The sequence below is a fragment of the Saccopteryx bilineata genome, chromosome 1, assembly GCF_036850765.1.
Source record: "Saccopteryx bilineata isolate mSacBil1 chromosome 1, mSacBil1_pri_phased_curated, whole genome shotgun sequence".
NCBI classification, from domain to species: Eukaryota; Metazoa; Chordata; class Mammalia; order Chiroptera; family Emballonuridae; genus Saccopteryx; species Saccopteryx bilineata.
This window is the reverse complement of record NC_089490.1, coordinates 90,558,221-90,577,060: the sequence shown is the minus strand read 5'-3', so window position 1 is coordinate 90,577,060 and position 18,840 is coordinate 90,558,221. Positions and strand designations below refer to the sequence as shown.

General features: G+C 50.1%; 1 protein-coding gene across 3 annotated transcripts; it reads right to left on the bottom strand.

The window, feature by feature from the left end:
• Positions 1-3,579: 3,579 nt before the first annotated feature.
• TXN2 (thioredoxin 2) lies at positions 3,580-18,509 on the bottom strand. Of its 3 annotated transcripts, none has more exons than XM_066259314.1 (4): positions 18,404-18,509; positions 17,353-17,713; positions 15,028-15,151; positions 3,580-4,227 (listed from the first exon to the last, which is right to left on the bottom strand). In XM_066259314.1, exons 2-4 carry the CDS (start codon positions 17,613-17,615, stop codon positions 4,114-4,116), a joined length of 501 nt encoding a protein of 166 aa, XP_066115411.1. In that variant the 5' UTR covers positions 17,616-17,713; positions 18,404-18,509; the 3' UTR covers positions 3,580-4,113. The 3 variants fall into 3 exon arrangements, with proteins under 3 accessions (XP_066115411.1, XP_066115401.1, XP_066115421.1); XM_066259304.1 differs by having other exon boundaries at positions 17,353-17,615; positions 18,404-18,507; XM_066259324.1 differs by lacking the exon at positions 17,353-17,713 and having other exon boundaries at positions 18,404-18,489.
• Between the last annotated feature and the right edge of the window lie 331 nt (positions 18,510-18,840).

Here is an 18,840-nt window from a genome sequence, read left to right as displayed (position 1 = left end):
GGGGGAGGGAAAAGGAAGGTGATGGACACTTCTTGAACTCCTACTAGGTGCCAGAAGGCTTCTACACGCTCACCTTTTATCAGCACCATGACCTCATTTGGTGTGATTGGTATTAACCCCAGATTGCAGATGGGGCACCGGAAGTTCAAACTGGCAAAAACCCTTGTCCCAAAGGGAAAGCAGAACAGCTCACGGGCAAGAACACAAGCGTGGAGTCAAACACATCTGAGTTCTGATCTGAGCCCCAGCACCTGTTATGTTGACTTACTTAAGCTCTCTGGGCCTCAGTTTCCTCGTCTGTAAAATGGTGATAATAATAGTTCCTGCCTTTCGGGGCTGTTGTGAAATTTCAGTGAGATGACATATTGAACATGCACTCAGCCAGTGCTAGCCATCACCATACCCGTTTTATTGACGTGACACTGAGCCTCAGAATGGCGAGGCACCCTGCCCAGGGCCACACAGCTGGTAGGTGGCAAAGCCAGGACTTGCACCCAGATCTGATTCTTCCTGCGTACCACTATGGAGCGCCTGGTGGTGACCCCAGCTTCCAAAGGCTGTGAGGAGGTGGCTGGAGAGGCGAAGCTCCTTGGAATGAGCAGTGGCCAGTTTCCGAAGGAGCTATGGCAGCAGGGCCGTGCCTCCCGGTAGCGGGGAGCCGCGGCAGCTGCCTGGAAGCCTTGCTTGTCCCACAGCAGCCTTGCCAGCCTCTGACCCGGCCCCAGCATTGTCTTCCAGGCGCTCCAGCCCAGCGCCCACACACGAGGGGTTTCCAGAGGCCTGGCCGGCACTGCCTTCCCTTTCCGGAGAAGCTATCCCCAGGCAGCTGGGGTGGGGACTGAGCTGGGCCTGGGCCCCCTGCACTGGGCAGAGACTGCTGGGAAGGGCACTGGGCGGCTCTGTCAACATCCCTTTGACTGGACATGTCCTGGCCCCAAAGACGGCCCTCCTCACCCACCTTTCCTGAGGGCAAGGGAAGAAAAGGCCATGACTCAGTTTCATTTCAGGCTAGCTGAAGTCAGGGCCCTTGGCTTCAAGTCCCTTTCACAAACACATCATGACCTGAGCATGTCACCCCATTTCTGTGCCCTTATGAGGGAACCCAGGAGATATCTGAGGTCCCTTCAGGCTCTGGCGTCGACTCAGGAGTGCCCAGCAGTCCCTTGTTCTGCTCTCTCAGAGCATCAGCTTCTTGAGGGCCTGGTCAGTTTTCTGTGTGTTTAGAAGGAACTCACAGTAGTGACCACCGTTCGTTCACCCAAATGCTTCTAAGAACTGCTAATACTCTGTGACGATGAGCATTCCTGTTTGAAGTGGCGTCTCAGTCACTCCACTGACATGACTGCTCATCTGTGAAGTGGGGGAACTCCTGCCTGGCAGGGGTGTGGTGGGAAAGGCAGCCGAGGACACCAGCGAGGGAGCCAGCGCAGCAACAGCCAGCTGTCACCCCACCTCCTGCCCCCAGCCAATGGGATAAACTCCAGGTCAGAGAATAAATATCCAGAAGTCACACCCCAGGATGGCTAGAGGCTGGGGAAGCCCCTGGCTATGACCCCCTTCAGGGGCTTTCAGCAGGTGTCTGTGCTTCAGAGGGTCTGAGGCTGACGGCCCCTCTGCCCCAAGCAGGACGTCTGGTCCTGCAGTTGCACTGCCAACTCCTATTCTACAGGCCCAGGAGCCCAAGGTGGCACCCAGAAGGCACAGTGGGGTAACAGTGCACAGCCAGCAGTGTCCTGGTGAGTTCAGTGCCGTGGAACCTGTCAAATGGGATCACCCTGAGGGTTCTGTGCTCATCACCAGTGACTCACGCCAGGAGCAGCCTCATGGGCAGTGGCTGCCAACCTGGGAGGCCATGGCCACTGGCTTACCTCGCTCTGCAGCACACCTTTTAAGGAGAGGGAACTCCAGCCCCGAGGCCTTTGCCAGGGCTTCCCCACACCTACCCAGGGCAGAGAGACCAGACCCCAACTAGGGTTCAGATCTGGCATTGTTACTTTTTAGATCTGACCTTGGGCAAGTCAATTTCTCTGAACCAGTTTCTTCACCTGTGACATGGAAATCACACTTGCCTCACAAGAGAGGAATTAAATGAGGTAATGCGTGTAGAAATTGCTGGCAAAGGGCACCTTTTAAGGAGCGGCAGTAGGTATAGTGGAAAGGGCCCTGGCTCTGAATTCTGGCCCCACCCCTTACTCTCTGGGTGTCTTTGAAAGGTTGGCAAAAGTTCCTCTTGTGTAAAATGAGCTGACGCTACCTGCCTTGTCAGCTGGTTGTGGGATTAAGATCATACATACACTATATTTTATAAGCTGATGGGGGAGGCTTCAGATCAGTCACCAAGCTGCCTGGCCTTGAACCCCAGCCCAGGTACCTGTGGACATCATTGCCATGGCCCATCCTCACCCTCTCAGAGCGGCTCTCACAAGTAAAAGGTAACAATGATAATGCTCACTAGTGGCGCTCCTGGGGCTACTTAGAATGGTGCCTGGCACGCTGGAAGTGCTCTGAGCACTGCCTGCTCTCACTCACCCGACACACGGCTTTCTCCACTCATGCCAGTGGCTGGTTTACTTCCCCGCCACACCTTTTCAGATCCCAGCCCTGCAGTCAGTCAGAAGCCAAAGGCCCTACTTTTGAGGCGATCTCACACTCCTGATTGTCACAGCATCTTCCCAAGGCAGTCCCTAGTGGACCCCTCAAAGACCCTGGAGTAACCCAAGCAGTTCCAATAGGAACAGACAAGCTACCAAGAACTGTGCACACAGCGGTGGGCACTCCAGGGCCAAGAGTGTGGGTGCCAGAACACCCCAGCTGCTGAGCACCCATGGCTCCTGAGAAGCTGGCACCTCCTCTGGGTAACTGAGCTAAAAGCCAGCTCAACCCCAGGAGGCAGACGGAGGCAGGCTTCTCGGCTGATAAGCCTGGTCTGCCTGGCCCCTCCTCTGTGGGCCAAAAGAGGCTGGGAACAAGGGGACAGCCAGGCGGCCCCCTCAGGGGCCAGGCTTCATATGGGAGTGACCATGTGCCAGTCAGTAGAGAAGGAGGCCCCAGAAGGATCAGACCAGTTATAACAGCCCAAGCCTCACAGGCAGCCACGTCTGGGTAGAAAACCTGGCTTTGTGGCCCATGAGTCTTAGTGTCATCTGTGTAATGGGGACAATGAACACTCTCTTGACTTGTGAAGGTGTCCCCAGAACAGTAGCCTCACTGACAAGTGTTAGGAACAACAGGGCTGGGCAAGGGCAAGCAGGTGTGGCAGGTCAGAGAAACGGGGAGAGCAGTCCAGTCTGGGAAGGGGTCACAAGTGCTCCCAGAGCCCAGACAAATAGAAGCTGTTGACAGTGAGAACCCTAGTTTTATTGGTCTGGTTTGTTTACAGTGAAGCCTCCTGTTCTGAGGTCCGAACAGCCAGCTAATGGTGAGAGAGGGTGGCATTCAGAGATTTCTGGGTCCAGAGTCGCAGGACTCCCCCAGCCCAATGTGCATTCACTACCCTTGTGCCTGGGAGGGAGGGGGTGGCTATAGAGTAATTTAGTGTGGGGCCCACAGTCTGTTCTTCACAGCAGGAGGTAGAAGGGATCACATAAAGTTCTTTATTACAGACCTACAAAAAATGAGAGAACTACATATTACTCTCACTTGTTTGGGTTTCTTTTTTCCTACTTCTTTTTTTTTTTTTTTTTTTTTAAACAAAACAACAGCAGGGAAGAAAAATGCAGGAGGCAGATGAGGCAGGCACCGCGCTGTTAGACTCGGAAGGGACCTGGGAAACAAGGACCAAGTTGCTCCGGCTGGGACAATAATGCTGCGGGCTGGCCTGGGCTCTCGGCAAGCATTTTGGGAGAACTACGACAGCCCCAGAGGGGCTCACAAAGAGTGGGTGGGAGGACAGCTGTCCCCAGACTGGCAGCAGCACCATTTCTCTGGCGGCCACTGTGGCAGTCAGCTGGGCTGGAAGCACTCAAGGAACCCCACTTGGAGGCCTGGTCTCCAAAGCGTGGGCCCAGACAGAAGGGAGCAGTGAGAAGGGCCGCACAGGACTGTGAGTTCTACCCGAGTCCCCACCGGGACCTTGCCCTGCTGGCAACGGCAGTCAGGGCTCTTCCCTGCTTGTCAGCCGATCAGCTTCTTCAGGAAGGCCTCCAGCTGGTCCTCATCCTTGACGCCCACAAACTTGTCCACTACATCCCCATTCTTGATGGCTAGCACAGTGGGCACGGCTGACACCTAGATGGAGGGGACAAGGGAGGCCAAATCAATCAGAGATGACTTGAACTCTTCAATTACCATTCCCAGGCCTTTGTGGAGAAAGCTGGTGGCTTATGCAGGGCAGGGACTGCCCAAAGCATGGGTGGGGCCCCTTCTCTCGGTGCAGGGGTACTGCAGGGCCCAGAGGCCCACTCCCTGGAGAAACTTTTCCATTGTGAGCTCCCAGAGTACCCTTCCTCCCTCAACCACATGACTGACTCACTGGCCCAGTGGTTTGGCTGGAATGACAGGAGATTAAAATAACCCATGCAGCTGCAGGCCACGGCTGGGGGCGGGGCAGAGCTGAGGGGCCAAGAGCCGGCTCCTGAGGGGCAGCTGGCACAGGCGAGACCAGGAGACGGGAGAGTGAATCCCTGCTTTGCCGCTCCCTGGCTGGGCACCTTGGCCAGGTCACATCCTTCAGAGCCACTGTGCCCTCTTCCACCAAACAGGGTGGCGGTATCCACTTCAACGGTTTCGGACAGGGATTAAAGTTTCACATAGAGAGTCAAGTGGTTAGAAGCGTGGGCCCTGGAGCGGGCCAGCCCCATCTTGGGCCACTCTGGGTAAGCCACTTCATCACTCTCAAGTTTCAGTGTTATCACCAGCAAATTGGAGATACTAACAGTGCTTACGTTGGACGCTGTGAGGGCTGAATGAAATGACGTGCACAGACCCTCTACATAGCTCCTTGCGGCCGGCACGGCCATTAACACGGTGCTAGTACCAGTGGGCACTCAGTAAATGGTGGCTGCAGAGGGCAGATCAGAAAAGTTTAACACAGGCTCCCATGAGAGCCACGTGAGCTCAATGCTGTGATAGTTGGCAGGGTCCAGAAAGTCACTGCCTCGTACTGGTCAGTGTGGGAAGAGGGCTCAACCATGTATGGTCTGCCCTTTATTTACAATGGGGGTTGGAGGCAGCATTCTTGGCCTGTGAGGCGTTCTCTCAGGCTCCCTCTGGGGCCTGTATAGATTACATGGTATGTAAATAAGACCCATGGAGCTCTGGGGCTGCGCATTGTCTGTTCCCCGGGCTCCCTGCCTGGCACTGGTGGCCATTTGAAAAAAAAATATAAACAGAACAAGATAAACACAGATTTTCCTTATACACAAGTTAACTACAAAGTAACAACAGGGATTCAGACAAACATATGAGGTCCTCACATATCCTGAGTGCGGTCCTGCCCTTGAGTCATTGTGAGGAGCCAGTATTTTTTTTTTTTTTACAGAGACAGAGAGAGAGTCAGAGAGAGGAATAGATAGGGACAGACAGACAGGAATGAAGAGAGATGAGAAACATCAATCATCAGTTTTTCGTTGCGACACCTTAGTTGTTCATTTATTGCTCTCTCATGTGTGCCTTGACCGCGGGCCTTCAGCAAACCGAGTAACCCCTTGCTTGAGCCAGCAACCTTGGGTCCAAGCTGGTGAGCTTTGCTCAAACCAGATAAGCCTGCGCTCAAGCTGGCGACCTTGGGGTCTCGAACCTGGGTCCTCTGCATCCCAGTCTGACGCTCTATCCACTGCACCACCGCCTAGTCAGGCAGAGCCAGTCTTAATGTTCCAACTATGTATGTCAGTTAAAAAGAAAGAACTGCAGGCCAATCACAGACTTTGTGTGGCAGGTCTTGCACCCCACTCCTGATGAGCTTTGGGGACAAACACAGCAAGTACGATGGCATAGTCCTTGTCCTTGTTATTGTTTTCAGGTCCCTTCTAGGACTGGTCCTGGGGCTGATGTGCCTGGCATGTCTGGGCAGACCCATCTGGCAGTGGGCTGACTGCACATGTCACCAGTTCCTTTCCTTGTCATTCTTGACTCTGGTAAGGGTGATGACATGAAGTGCAAGGGTCCAGCACGTGGCTTGCCCTGTCTTCAGGCACCCAGCAGGGCCCAGAAGCGCTTGCTCCAGGGTGCACCATGAGCCAGCAAAGCACGTGTTTGTTGGTAAGATTACAAAGATGGTTCTTTGTTCTCTTGCACCCTCTAGTGGTCTGTGCAGGAGCAGCCTCAAATCTGGCAACTCACAAGCACTAACTTCAACTTTGCTATTGGTGGATCCCACCCTGTCCTATTTCTTATTCTTATTTTTAAAATTATTTATTTTATTTTATTCAGGAAGACAGACAGACAGAAAGACAGAGATATGAGAAGCATCAACTCGTAGTTGTGTCTCTAGTTATTCATTGTTACTCCTATGTTCCCTGATTGGGGGTTCAAGCGAGCCGGTGACCCTGTGCTCAATCAAGCCTGATGAGCCCATACTCTAGCCAGTGACATCGAGGTTTTGAACCTCGGAATTCAGTGTCCCAGGTTGCCTTTCCTCAGTTTTTTTGTTTGTTTTTTACAGAGACAGAGAGAGAGTCAGAGAGAGGAATAGATAGGGACAGACAGGAACGGAGAGAGATAAGACGCATCAATCATTAGTTTTTTGTTGCGATAGTTGTTCATTGATTGCTTTCTCATATGTGCCTTGACCGTGGCCTTCAGCAGACCGAGTAACCCCTTGCTGGAGCCAGCAACCTTGTGTCCAAGCTGGTGAGCCTTGCTCAAACCAGATGAGCCTGCGCTCAAGTTGGTGACCTCGGGGTCTCAAACCTGGGTCCTCTGCTTCTCAGTCCGACACTCTATCCACTGCGCCTGGTCAGGCCTGTTCTCTGTTTCTTAACAGAAACAAAAGCTGTATGTCAGGGGTTGGGAACCTTTCTGGCTGAGAGCCATGAACGCCACGTATTTTAATTTAATTTAAATTTATTCATTTTTTAGAAAGGACAGAGAGAGAGGGAGAGAGAGAGAGAAGGGGGGAGGAGCAGGAAGCATCAACTCCCATATGTGCCTTGACCAGGCAAGCCCAGAGTTTCGAACCGGCGACCTCAGCATTTCCAGGTCGATGCATTATCCACTGCACCACCATAGGTCAGGCAACGCCACGTATTTTAAAATGTAATTCCGTGAGAGCCATGCAACGACCTGTATACATTACGCATTATCCAATAAAAATTTGGTGTTGTCCTGGAGGACAGCTGTGATTGGCTCCAGCCACCTGCAACCATGAACATGAGCAGTAGGAAATGAATGGATTGTAATACATGAGAATGTTTTATGTTTTTAACATTATTATTTTTATTAAAGATCTGTCTGCGAGCCAGATGCAGCCATCAAAAGAGCCACATCTGGCTAGCGAGCCATAGGTTCCCGACCCCTGCTGTATGTCATTGTATGAGAAGTGATTTAATTGTTTTTACATGTCCTCTAAGCAGGACTGCACACTCACTGAGGTGGCTTGGAGTGGACTAGTTTTCCTCAAGAACTCCAGATGAGTGAGTCTGACTAGGATCGCACTTGTGTGAACTCACATGTATGCTCACACGCAGACCATGCAGCAGCTGGGGGCACAGCACATATGCCATGACTGTATTTTCATGACAAGCAAGGTCTAGTCATTACTGATCAAAGGTGTTCTTTGAAGTTTGGGCCATGAACGCCACGTATTTTAATTTACGCCCCCCGCCCCCCATGTGCACGTGCACACAGAGTGCCATGGGCCTGCCAGGGGCTGGATTTTCCAAACACTGCAAGGACACCTAGTGGACTTCCCTCACTGCCAAGGAAGAGGATGGGGCTTTGCTGATCCTGAGTCTGGCTCATAAATCAGGAAGGGCTGTTGACTATTCACACTGCCTAACTGGTAGAGTATAGGCCCTGGGTACACTCTTCTGAATGGTGATGTACATGTAAAAGGGGCAGTGTTGAAGCTAGGATTCAGCATCCTTGTCTGGCAGCACTGAGGGCAGAGGGGCTGCAGAAAAGGTGGAAAGTGCAAAGATGTGCAGCTCTCCTTGTTTGCCAGGAAGCCACCTGAAGTTTCCCATGCTGGCTAAAAGTGCTGAGAATTCAGGGCAGGGTGTGAGCATGCAGTCTCTTCCCACTTACCTGCAGCCCACCCACCTGCACTGCCACTAAGCTCAATGTTCCTTCAAGTCTTCTCCCATCTCACCCAAGTGTCCTCCTTTTGTGAACTGTTAAGGATCTATCAAGAGACACAGTGCTAGACTGTGGAAAAGACTAGCGACCCCTGCTAGCTAACAGCAAAACTAATGCAAAGGGAGGGATCACTGCCCCTTTACTGGGTGCTTTTTAAGTGTCAAGGACGATACTAACCACTCGTGCATGCTATCTCATACACTCTTGCCTCAAGACCGGTCATTTTCAAGATGAGACGACTGAGGCACAAAGAATGAGTGGCAAAGGCTAGAGCTGGGATTTGAAGCAAGATCTGTTTGTTTCTTTGTTGTTTTTCTTTTTCAGAGAGAGGGATAGATAGGGACAGACAGGAACGAAGAGAGATGAGAAGCATAGAGAGAGACAGACAGGGACAGACCGACAGGAATGTTGAGAGATGAGAAGTATCAATCATCAGTTTTTTGTTGTGACACCTTAGTTGTTCATTGATTGCTTTCTCTTTTGTGCCTTCACCGCGAGCCTTCAGCAGACCGAGTAACCCCTTGCTTGAGGTGAGCCTTGCTTAAACCAGATGAGCCCACACCCAAGCTGGCGACCTTGGGTCTCAAACCTGGGTCCGCCGCATCCCAGTCCGCCGCTCTATCCACTGCGCCACCGCCTGGTCAGGCAAGACCTGTTTGATTTCACTGTCCATGAAGTAGTAACCAATTACACCATTCCTCAGCCCAAGAGCGAGAAATTGGAGACAAATACTGAGTCTCAGCATGGCTAGGAAGCACATGTGGAGAAACAGTAAAAGGATGTCACACTTCAAATGAGAAATGCCAAATGCTCTGTAAAAGCTTTTAGGTTCTGGAGGATTCTTGGAAAAACTATTATTGAAAATATCAAATTCAACTATATGATATTCTGGAGAAGGCAACACTACAGAGACAGTAAAAAGGTCAGTGGTCGCCAGGAGCTGATGGGGAGGAGGGGAGAAGAGGTGGAGCACAGGAATTTTTAGGATGGTGAAAGTGTTCTGTATGGGACTGTAATGGTGGAGACACATCATTACATGTTTGTCCAAATCCATGAGATGTACCATCAGGAGTGAGCCCTCTCGCTGACAGGCAGCCTGTGCCGAATGAGCCGGTGAGAAGGGCCAATACAAGGGCACCACGGCCCAAGGCCAGCCCAGGACTTTAGAATGTCTGCTCCTTGATGTTTGGTCCCAGGCTCTCCAGTACATCACCTAGGAGCTTGTGAGAAATGCAGAATCTTGGACCCTTCCTGGACCTAATGAATCACAATCTGCTTTTCAACATCCCAGGTGTTGTTCAACATCTCATGTATGAGAAGCACTGATCTAGAAGACTTTCAAAATAGGGGGATGGGAGCTCTGGCCAGGTAGCTCTGTTGGTTAGAGCATCATCTCAATATGCCATAGTTGTGGGTTCGATCCCCGGTCAGGGCACATACAAGAATCAATCAGTGAATGCATAAATAAGTGGAATAACAAATTAATGTGATTTTTTTCTTCTCTCTCTCTAAAATCAATCAACAACAAAAATATAGGGGGATATGGTAATGATTGTAGTATATTCCAGCTATGAAATATTACTCAATGAACTATGAAGTTATATGGAACATTAAAAAGAAAAAAAATTGAAACAAGAAACCTAAACAAGGCACCCCAAATGTTGGCAGTGCCTGTGTTTGGATGGTAAAATTACAGGTGACATTTTTCCTCTTATAGTTACTTGGCTGTTTTTCTAATACTTTTTAAAGGGCACTTTGTGAGATGAGGAAATAAAAGGGTAAAACTCCCAGGGTGAAGTCAGAAGCAGAAGCCCCAGAGGAAAGCATAAAGGCTCCAGGGTCCAGATCCGAATCCACAGCTCCCCTCCTCATTGGCCAGGCCTGAACGATCCAGGAATGCCCAGCCAATCAATGGGAACCTGAGGAGCAGGGGGAGCAGGGAGTGCTCCACGCCCTCAAGCCAGGGCAGCACTGAGTCTGGGGACAGGTGTGTCAACAGACACTGAACTACTGTGGCCCTGAGTGACTTTTCCTCACCCATCTTTTGGGAGAGAGTGAAATTCAGGGTGGATGGCTGACTAAAGCACAAAAATTGGGATGTGAGGGGAGGGGCATCGGTGTGGGAAGGAGACTCCTGAGGGTGAGCTGGCACACATCCCGGAGGCTGTCGGGAGAGCTGGGGAAGCCTCATTCTCTGCATATAACTTTAAGCAGTTTCTCCAAGAAGGTATTCAACACTCGGGAAACACACGTCAGGCCTTGGAGGAAGCTATCCCAGGATGTATTATGGATCTCTTGGTTGGAAGTTCTTCCTCAGGCTGTCTTCCAAAAGAACAGGTGTGAAGGTAGGAAGGAAAGGGCTGGGGGAGCGGTCAGGAAACACCCCTGTTGGAGCTTCCTAAGTCTGCAATGACGTCTGCCCAGGGCTTGGCAGAAGAAGGTTGGGATCAGGCGACTGGGCCCAGCAGCCTTGGGGTTTTTCTGCGTGACCTGTGTGCACTATCTGGACAGTGGACAGAGGGAGAAGGAGACAGATCTTATAAGAGCTCTACCCCATACTCTCTAGGCTTAACACAGGACTATGATGCCCAGTTCGACATCACCAGGCCCCTCGGCTCAGAAGTGTCTGCTGAAGTTCCACTGGCTGAAGCTGTGGTTTCGGGAAGTGCCGGGAGGGAGCCTGAGATGTCTTCCGCCTGGCGAAGGAGCTCCAACCCTAAGCTCACATCAGAAGGCCATACCCCTCACTCTCACAACTGCTGTGAGCCTCCGGGGGACGCATGGACAAGTAGGGAAAGCTAGGGGCATCTACGAGGTCAGACAAGTGCCTCTTTGACTAACTGATCAGTAGTGGAGCTTTTGTTTTTGGAAAAAACAAATAAAAAAAAAAAAACAACAAAAAAAAACCAGCGGCCCCCCCCCCCATCCCCAAGCTCTGGTAAGCAGCTTTGTTGCCCCACTGCCATGTATAGTCTTACTTTGGTGGGATCCCCAACCACCTGCGGTAGTTATCAGTGGCTTTGCCTGCCCAGCATTTATTTCCTTTGCCCCTGGTCAGGGCAGCCTGACTTTCCTTCAGGCGCTCCCTTCCAGCCCCAGCTCAACAGGCTACTCCCCATGTTCTGCAACAGAACCCGTTAGAGGATGTGCATCTCTACCTGACCTCGTCTAGGAAGAGTTGATCTTGACTTCCAAATTCTGAGAAAGGCTCTCTTTCAGTTACTCGTTATGTGAAGGGGGGAGGGTGTTTATTTGGCCAGGTTCAGATACTTCTTTTTCTTTCCTTTATTTTTTAGCAGAGGAGAAAGAAGAAGAGAGAGAAAGAGACAGAGAGACAGCAAGGGAGAGAGAGAGATGAGAAATATCAACTTGTTATTGTGGCACTTTAGTTTTTTTAAAAATTTTTTTGTTTTTTGTATATTTCTGAAGTGAGAAGTGGGGAGGCAGAGAGAAGAGACAGACTACCGCATACGCCTGACCAGGCTCCACCCGGCATGCCCACTAGAGGGCAATGCTTTGCCCACCTGGGCCATTGCTCTGTTGCAATCAGAGCCATTCTAGTGCCTGAGGCGGAGGCCATGGAGCCATCCTCAGCACCCAGGCCAACTTTGCTCCAATGGAGCCTTGGCAGTGGGAGGGAAAGAGAGAGACAGAGAGAAGGAAGAGGGGGAAGGGTGGAGAAGCAGATGGGCACCTCTCCTGTGTGCCCTGGCCAGGAATCAAACTTGGGACTTCCACATGCCAGGCCAACACTCTACCACTGAGCCAGCTGGCCAGAGCCTTTAGTTATTTATTGATTGCTTCTCAGGTGTGCCTTGACCAGGGAGCTCCAGCTGAGCCAGTGACCCCTTGCTCAAGCCAGAGAAGATAGGCTTCAAGCCAATGACCTTTTGGCTCAAGCCAGAGACCAGAGAATCATGTTGATGATCCACACTCAAGCTGGCAACCCCGTGCTCAAGCCAGCAACCTTGGGTTTTTGAACTTGAAACCTCAGTGTCTCAGGTTGATGCTCTATCCACTGTGCCAACACTGGTCAGGCCACATATCTCAAGAATAACAGAAATCTGGATTTTCACGTGAAATTTTCTTTCTTTCTTTCTCTTTCTTTTCTCTCTCTCGCTTTCTTTTCTTTCTTCCTTCCTCTCTCTCTCTCTCTCCTTCCTCCCTCCCTCCTTTTCTTCTTTCCTTTCTTCCCTTCCCTCCCTCCCTCCCTTTCTTCTTCTTTCCTTTCTTCCCTTCCCTCCCTCCCTCCCTTCCTTCTTTTCTTTCTTTTTTAGGTGAGAGGAGGGAAGATAGTAAGGCAGACTCCCAGATGCACCTGGACTGGGATACATCTGGCAAACCCCATTTTGGGCTGATGCTCAAAGACCAAGCTATTTTTAGCACCTGAGGCTGATGTGCTTGCTCAAGCTATCCTCAGCCCTCAGGAACATGCTCAAAACATACTAAGCCAGTGGCTGCGGGAGAAAAAGAGAGAAAGAAGGGTGTGTGTGGGAGGGGTAAGAAGCAGATGGTCGCTTCTCCTGTGTTCCAGTGTGCCCTGAGTGGGAGTCAAACCTGGGATGTCCATATGCCAGGCTGACGCTCTATCCACTAAGCAACTGGCCAGGGTCCCATTTGAAATTTTCTGAGTTTTAAATATCAAAATCTGGTTTGGTATTTTAAAAAAGCACTTCAAGAGCCAGACCAAACCTGTCACTGAGCTGGATTTGGCCCATAGGCCACCAAGTGTGACCATGGCTCTGTAATTATACAATCCTTGGCATGGCTGTCCAGACCCTGTCCAACATGGCCACAGTGGCTTTCCCAGCTGCCTGCTCTCAGTCTTTGCTCCACCCTTTACTACAGCCATCCAGCCACAAAAGACTCCTCCCCTTTCTCTAACTACAGTGATTTCCAAGGCCCAGAGGATGCCCCAGCTTCCTACACATTTTCTGTTCATCTTTCTTCAGCATGCTTTGCTCCAGGAACACAGGCCCTACTATCCTGTGAGACCCTGACCTCAGGGCCTTTGTGTTTGATGTCTGCTCTTCCAAACAGCTGCATGGTCCACTCCTTATTCCCTCTAGGTCTTCGTTAGATGTCAGCTTCTCATTAAGACCTTCCCTAGCCCAACCTTTTGAAAAAAAGAAAACAAAACAGCCGGACCGGGCGGTGGCGCAGTGAATAGAGCGTCAGACCGGGATGCGGAAGACCCAGGTTCGAGACCCCGAGGTCTCCAGCTTGAGTGAAGGCTCATCTGGTTTGAGCAAAAGCTCACCAGCTTGAGCCCAAGGTCACTGGCTCGAGCAAGGGGTTACTTGGTCTGCTGAAGGCCCGCGGTCAAGGCACGTATGAGAAAGCAATCAATGAACAATTAAGGTGTTGCAATGCGCAACCAAAAACTAATGATTAATGCTTCTCATCTCTCCGTTCCTGTCTGTCTGTTCCTGTCTATCCCTCTCTCTTAACTCTCTGTCTCTGAAAACAAAACAAAACAAAACAAAACCCTCCTGAACCTCATGCTCAGCACTCCCACGCCCTCTTCCTGATTTATTTTTCTCCATGGCTCTTTATTATCTTAAACTGGGATCAGGGAGGCCCTGGCCATTTGGCTCAGTGGTAGAGCATTGGCCGGGCGTGTGAAAGTCTTGGGTTTGATTCTCAACCAGGGTACATAGGAGAAGCACCTATCTGCTTCTCCACCTTTCCCCCGCTCCCTTCTTTCTCTTTCTCTCTCTCTCTCGTCCCCTCCTGCAGCCAAGGCTCCATTGGAGCAAAGTTGACCCGGGCACTGAGGATGGCTCCATGGCCTCTGCCTCAGGCGCTAGAATGGCTCTGGTTGCATCAGAGCAATGCCCCAGATGGGCAGAGTATCACCCCCTAGTGGGTTTGCCAGGTGGATCCCAGTTGGGAGCATGTGGGAGTATTTCTCTCTGCCTCCCTCCCTGCTTTTCACTTCAGAAAAATAAAAACAAAAAACAAAAAACAGGGATCAGGGAACTACGGCTTACAGGCCAAACCTTGCCCACTATCTGCTTTTGTATATGAACTTTTATTTGCACACAATCATGCCCATTTGTTTATATACTGTCTATGGCTGCTTCAGTGCTACAATGACATTTGAGTACTTGCAACAGAGACCAATGTCCTACAAAGCTTCAACTATATACCACCTGGTCCTTTAGAGAAAAGGTTTGCTAAATCTAATATAAAATATTTGAATGTGGGCTCCATGAAGGCAGGATTTTGTCAGTTTTGTTCACTGCCATGTTCCCAGCACCAAGTAATAGCACCTGGCATTTAAGGGACTCTAAATAAATAACTGTTGAATGTGGTACCTTCCATGTCCCCTTCCCCCCCACTGCCAGGTACAAACAGTCCTTCTTCTGTGTATCTCTTCTCTCAGTACTTCTCATCTGACACTGAAACGATCAACTTGTTTTTTTCCCACTAGACTAAAAGCTGCTTGGGGACAAGGAGCTCATCTCATTTGTGCCAGCGTCATGACTGCCCGGCACACTGTAGGGCTCACAAACAACTGCGGACTGAACATGTGGATGAATGAGTTCAGGAAGGAAGGAAGGCATCAACGTCCTGAAATGCAGAGGACCAACTGGTGTTTTGAGTCTGCATTCTACTTCCTAAAGGTGGTAAAGAGAGGCACATAGCTCAGAGGTTCAATGGAGTCACCTCTGCAAAGTGCTTGGAACTCCTGAGACCTCTAGAAAAACCAAGACCTCTCCCCTTACTGCTGGTCCCCAAGCATTCCCCAAACCAACTGCTCTTAGGCAATCCCCTGCCAATCCATACCTCATACTCTATGGCGAGGTCTGTGTGGTCATCAATATCCACCTTGGCCATCACCACCTTTCCATGCTGCTTGGCCACCACCTTCTCTAACCTTGGCCCCAGGATCTTGCAGGGACCACACCACCTCGGAAAGGGAGAAATGAAGCATCTGATCACAAAAGCGCTCACCAATTGATCTATGGTCTCCCCAGAACATGACCTTGACCCCTATCTTTCTGAGGAAATTTTGCCCTTATTACATCTCTGTTTACAGTGTTTGAATATTAACCTGTAATGTTGACGTGCAGATGGTGATGGCAGGGCAAACGGGGAATTATCACAGGTCTCTAACTTCTAAAACAGAAGCCTCATCCTTAGGCTTTTGTAAAGGTTACTTCACTTACTTTTACATATCTAAAATAAATGTATTGTCATATAGGAGAATATGGGGATTTGAGGTTAAAAGGTTTGGGTTCAAAAAGAGCCTCCTCACCAACCCAGATCATGCTGGGGCCCAGTTTCCTCATTTGAAAAGTAGAAACTATGCCTCTCAGAGCTGTGATCAGAAATCAACTAAGGCAACGTGGATACCAATGCTTTGTAAGCTGTAGAATTACTTCGAACACTTCAGTGACTTAGAACTAAAGGGAGGAGAAACCAATGGCTAGAGAGTGTCTATAACATGCCAGTCACTGCACCAGGACCTTCTCAGCTTTTCCTACACAGAAGCCTCCATCCTGAAAAGGAAAAGAAAACTGAGAAACTGAGGCCCATATGAGTTAAGAAACTCGTGCAAGGTCACAGAGCTAGTTAAACACAGCTGGGACTGTAGCCCAAGGTTGTGTTGCAAGTGTCTCCTTTTAGCCCCAGGCTTATCTGTGATCCTCAGGCCCTGCAACAAAGGCTATCGCTGCACTGAACACAGGTGTTTCCCTCTAGGGGGTGAGCTTTTAAGAATAGGCTGTCATCCCTAGCTATGTGGCACCAACGACAGTGCCTGGCACTGCATGAACAAACTCACATTCTGCTTCTTTGTTGGAGAAGAAAATGAGGCAGTGCCCCATTTATCACTCATTTTAGAAGCTCTCTCAGGAGTGCTCACTATTTACCGGGCAGGCAGAACAGATCTGCCTTCCGCAAATCTCTGATGACTCCTATTTTATTTTCAGCCTTTAAAACCCCTTCTATTCACCGACTGCAATTAATAAACTTACAACTCTTAAAAACCCAGTCTGCAAGACCTTATCTCCTATTACAAGTGCTGAGAGGGAAGCACAAGGACATCAAATGGCTTTCCTAGGGTGACATGGTGAGTCAGAGAAAGAACAAGAAAGAAAGCAAAATAATCTGTCAGAGATCTGTGCAGAAAGTCTCCCACTTATAACTCAGGTTACACTGGCTCCTTCTAGAATGCCTCATTCTGAGGGGTTCATTCAGTTTTTTTATAGCCAGGTGTCTAGCCAGGCCCCCAGAGATCTGGAAATCATGACAGTCAGGCTAAAGTCAGCAGGCCAAAGGCATTTAAATATACTAAAAAAAGCCTGACCAGGCGGTGGCGCAGTGGATAGAGTGTCGGACTGGGATGCGGAAGACCCAGGTTCGAGACCCCGAGGTCTCCAACTTGAGCGCAGGCTCATCTGGTTGGAGCAAAAGCTCACCAGCTTGGACCCAAGGTCACTGGCTCAAGCAAGGGGTTACTCGGTCTGCTGAATGCCCGCGATCAAGGCATATATGAGAAAGCAATCAATGAACAGTTAAGGTGTTGCAACACGCAACGAAAAACTAATGATTGATGCTTCTCATCTCTCTGTCCCTGTCTATCCCTCTCTCTGACTCTCTGTCTCTGTAAAAAATAAATAAATAAATAAATATACTGGAAAAAAATCCATACAGGACTGAAAAGAAACTCCTGCCCATGCCCCACATGCTCGGCACCACTGTGGTGGCACTAAAAAGTTTTAGCCATCCTTTCCCAGATTGGGCGGCAAGATATTAAAATAAAATAAACTTATCTGCAGGGCCAGGAATTGGTATCCACCAAAAGCCAGATGATGCTATAGTTATATTTTTCCTGCTCTGGTCCAAGCTGAAGCTTCCGAGCCATCCAGGCAGCGAGATACAGAACACAAGTGTTTCCCAGCACTAACCGCAGTGAGCTTTAAAGACTTTCCTGGTCTGTCTCCTAGCAGCCTACACTCAACCTTTGAGAGCATAGACTATATTTTCCCAGTATTTGTAGTGAGTCTATGTATGACAAGCATTAAATGTGGTACTGAGACATAAATGGCACTCAAAAAATATCTGAAAAAATGACACCCCAGTCCTCTCCTGGACCCCAAGACTCACTGTGCATGAAAATCCACAACCACTGGTGTCTCACTATTGACAACTCGGTCTTGAAAGTCGGGTCCATCCTGGATGTTAAAGGTTGTTGTACAGACTCTGGTGATGTACAATGACCGGGCTTGGCTGGGTGTTAGAGTCAGGTTACCAGGACTGCATTGTGGGGTCTGCAGAACCCTGGAAGTGAGGGGTGCCCACCGACCTCGAGGGGGCTTCCTGGAGATGAGGGAGGCCAGGAACCTCCTCAGGAGAAGCCGCTGAGCCATCTGTGAGGGGGAGAGGCAAGGAAGAGCTGCAGCAGACAACAGAAGTCAACACACCAGAGCAAGGTATTTAGGAGTACTGGAGGACTCAAGATTCAGGGCTGGAAGAAAAATGCCAGGAAATATATAAGCCTCCTAGAGTAGTGGTGAGTGAAGAATGAGAATCAAAGGGAAGGAGGAACTGCAAACCAGGACAGGAAAATTGGGTTAACAACCAAAAAGAAGTCATCAGTGGAATTACAATAGAAGAAAAGGGAGGCAGGAATCAGTATTTACCAAGAGCATCTGCTAAGGTCCAAGTGCCTTACATACATTACAATCCTCCCAAATCAACTTTTGATAAAGTTTCTATACTGTTGCCCGTATTACAGATAAGGAATCTGAGGCTCAGTCAAGTTGTGGCGCGCCCAAGGTAACCCAACTATTACATGAGAGTCAACATTGAAATCCCCTAGGCCATCTGCAAAGTCCTTACTCTATCAGTTACTTAAAAAACCGTTTTAATGGGAAATTAAGTAAAAATGGGGATTGTAAAAGATCAGGGAAGAGGAACCTCAACAATTCAAGGAACAAAAAGGCACAGAAACAGGATTGTGGAGAGTAAGTAAAAAAGACGGAATGCGTGTGTGGAGGGAACTGGGGAAATCGGGTGCCACCAGGGACTCCGGCTCTCCGGAGAGCAGGTCCTCCGGTCAGGGCCTCCGCGCACTCGGCCGCTGGCCCCGCAGGAACGCGCCCGCAGCATGCCTCAGCCTCGACACCACTTCCAGCCACCCCCACGGGGCCCCTACCTCCCTGCAGCGCGAGCGGAGGAACGCACAGCTCGGCCCTCCCCGTCTGTCAAGGGCACTTCTGTCGTCATTTCCTTAGAGGTGGGCCTTTCGTCACTTCCGGAGACAGGCATTCCGGAGCACACCTCTCCACAACTGAGAGGGCAGTTCGGATTTTCCGCCAATGGCGATGGCGGGGAAAGGAACAGCTAAAGGGGCGGAGCCTCAGCTAGGGACCGGAAAAAAGGGGCTCTGGAGACTGGTGTAGGGACTGGAAGCGGGAGGTCGCGCCCTTTGGGGAGGTACCAGAAAAACCGGTAGCTCTCGAGGGGGTGGGAGCGGAAGAGGAGTGTCCGGAAGAGGAGTTGAAAGGAGGCGGGAGTACGAGGTAGATGCTACAGGGTGAGAAAGGGGTTAGAAAGGTGTGATTCTAGAGCACGGAGCCCCAAATTTTTTAC

Coding starts and splice junctions, on each gene's coding strand:
- TXN2 (XM_066259314.1), bottom strand. CDS start 17,615: ATGGCTCAGCGGCTTCTCCTGAGGAGGTTCCTGGCCTCCCTCATCTCC. Junction 15,152..17,352: donor GTTGTGGATTTTCATGCACA/GTGAGTCTTGGG, acceptor TCCCTTTCCGAG/GTGGTGTGGTCCCTGCAAGA. Junction 4,228..15,027: donor ACCTCGCCATAGAGTATGAG/GTATGGATTGGC, acceptor CCCTCCATCTAG/GTGTCAGCCGTGCCCACTGT.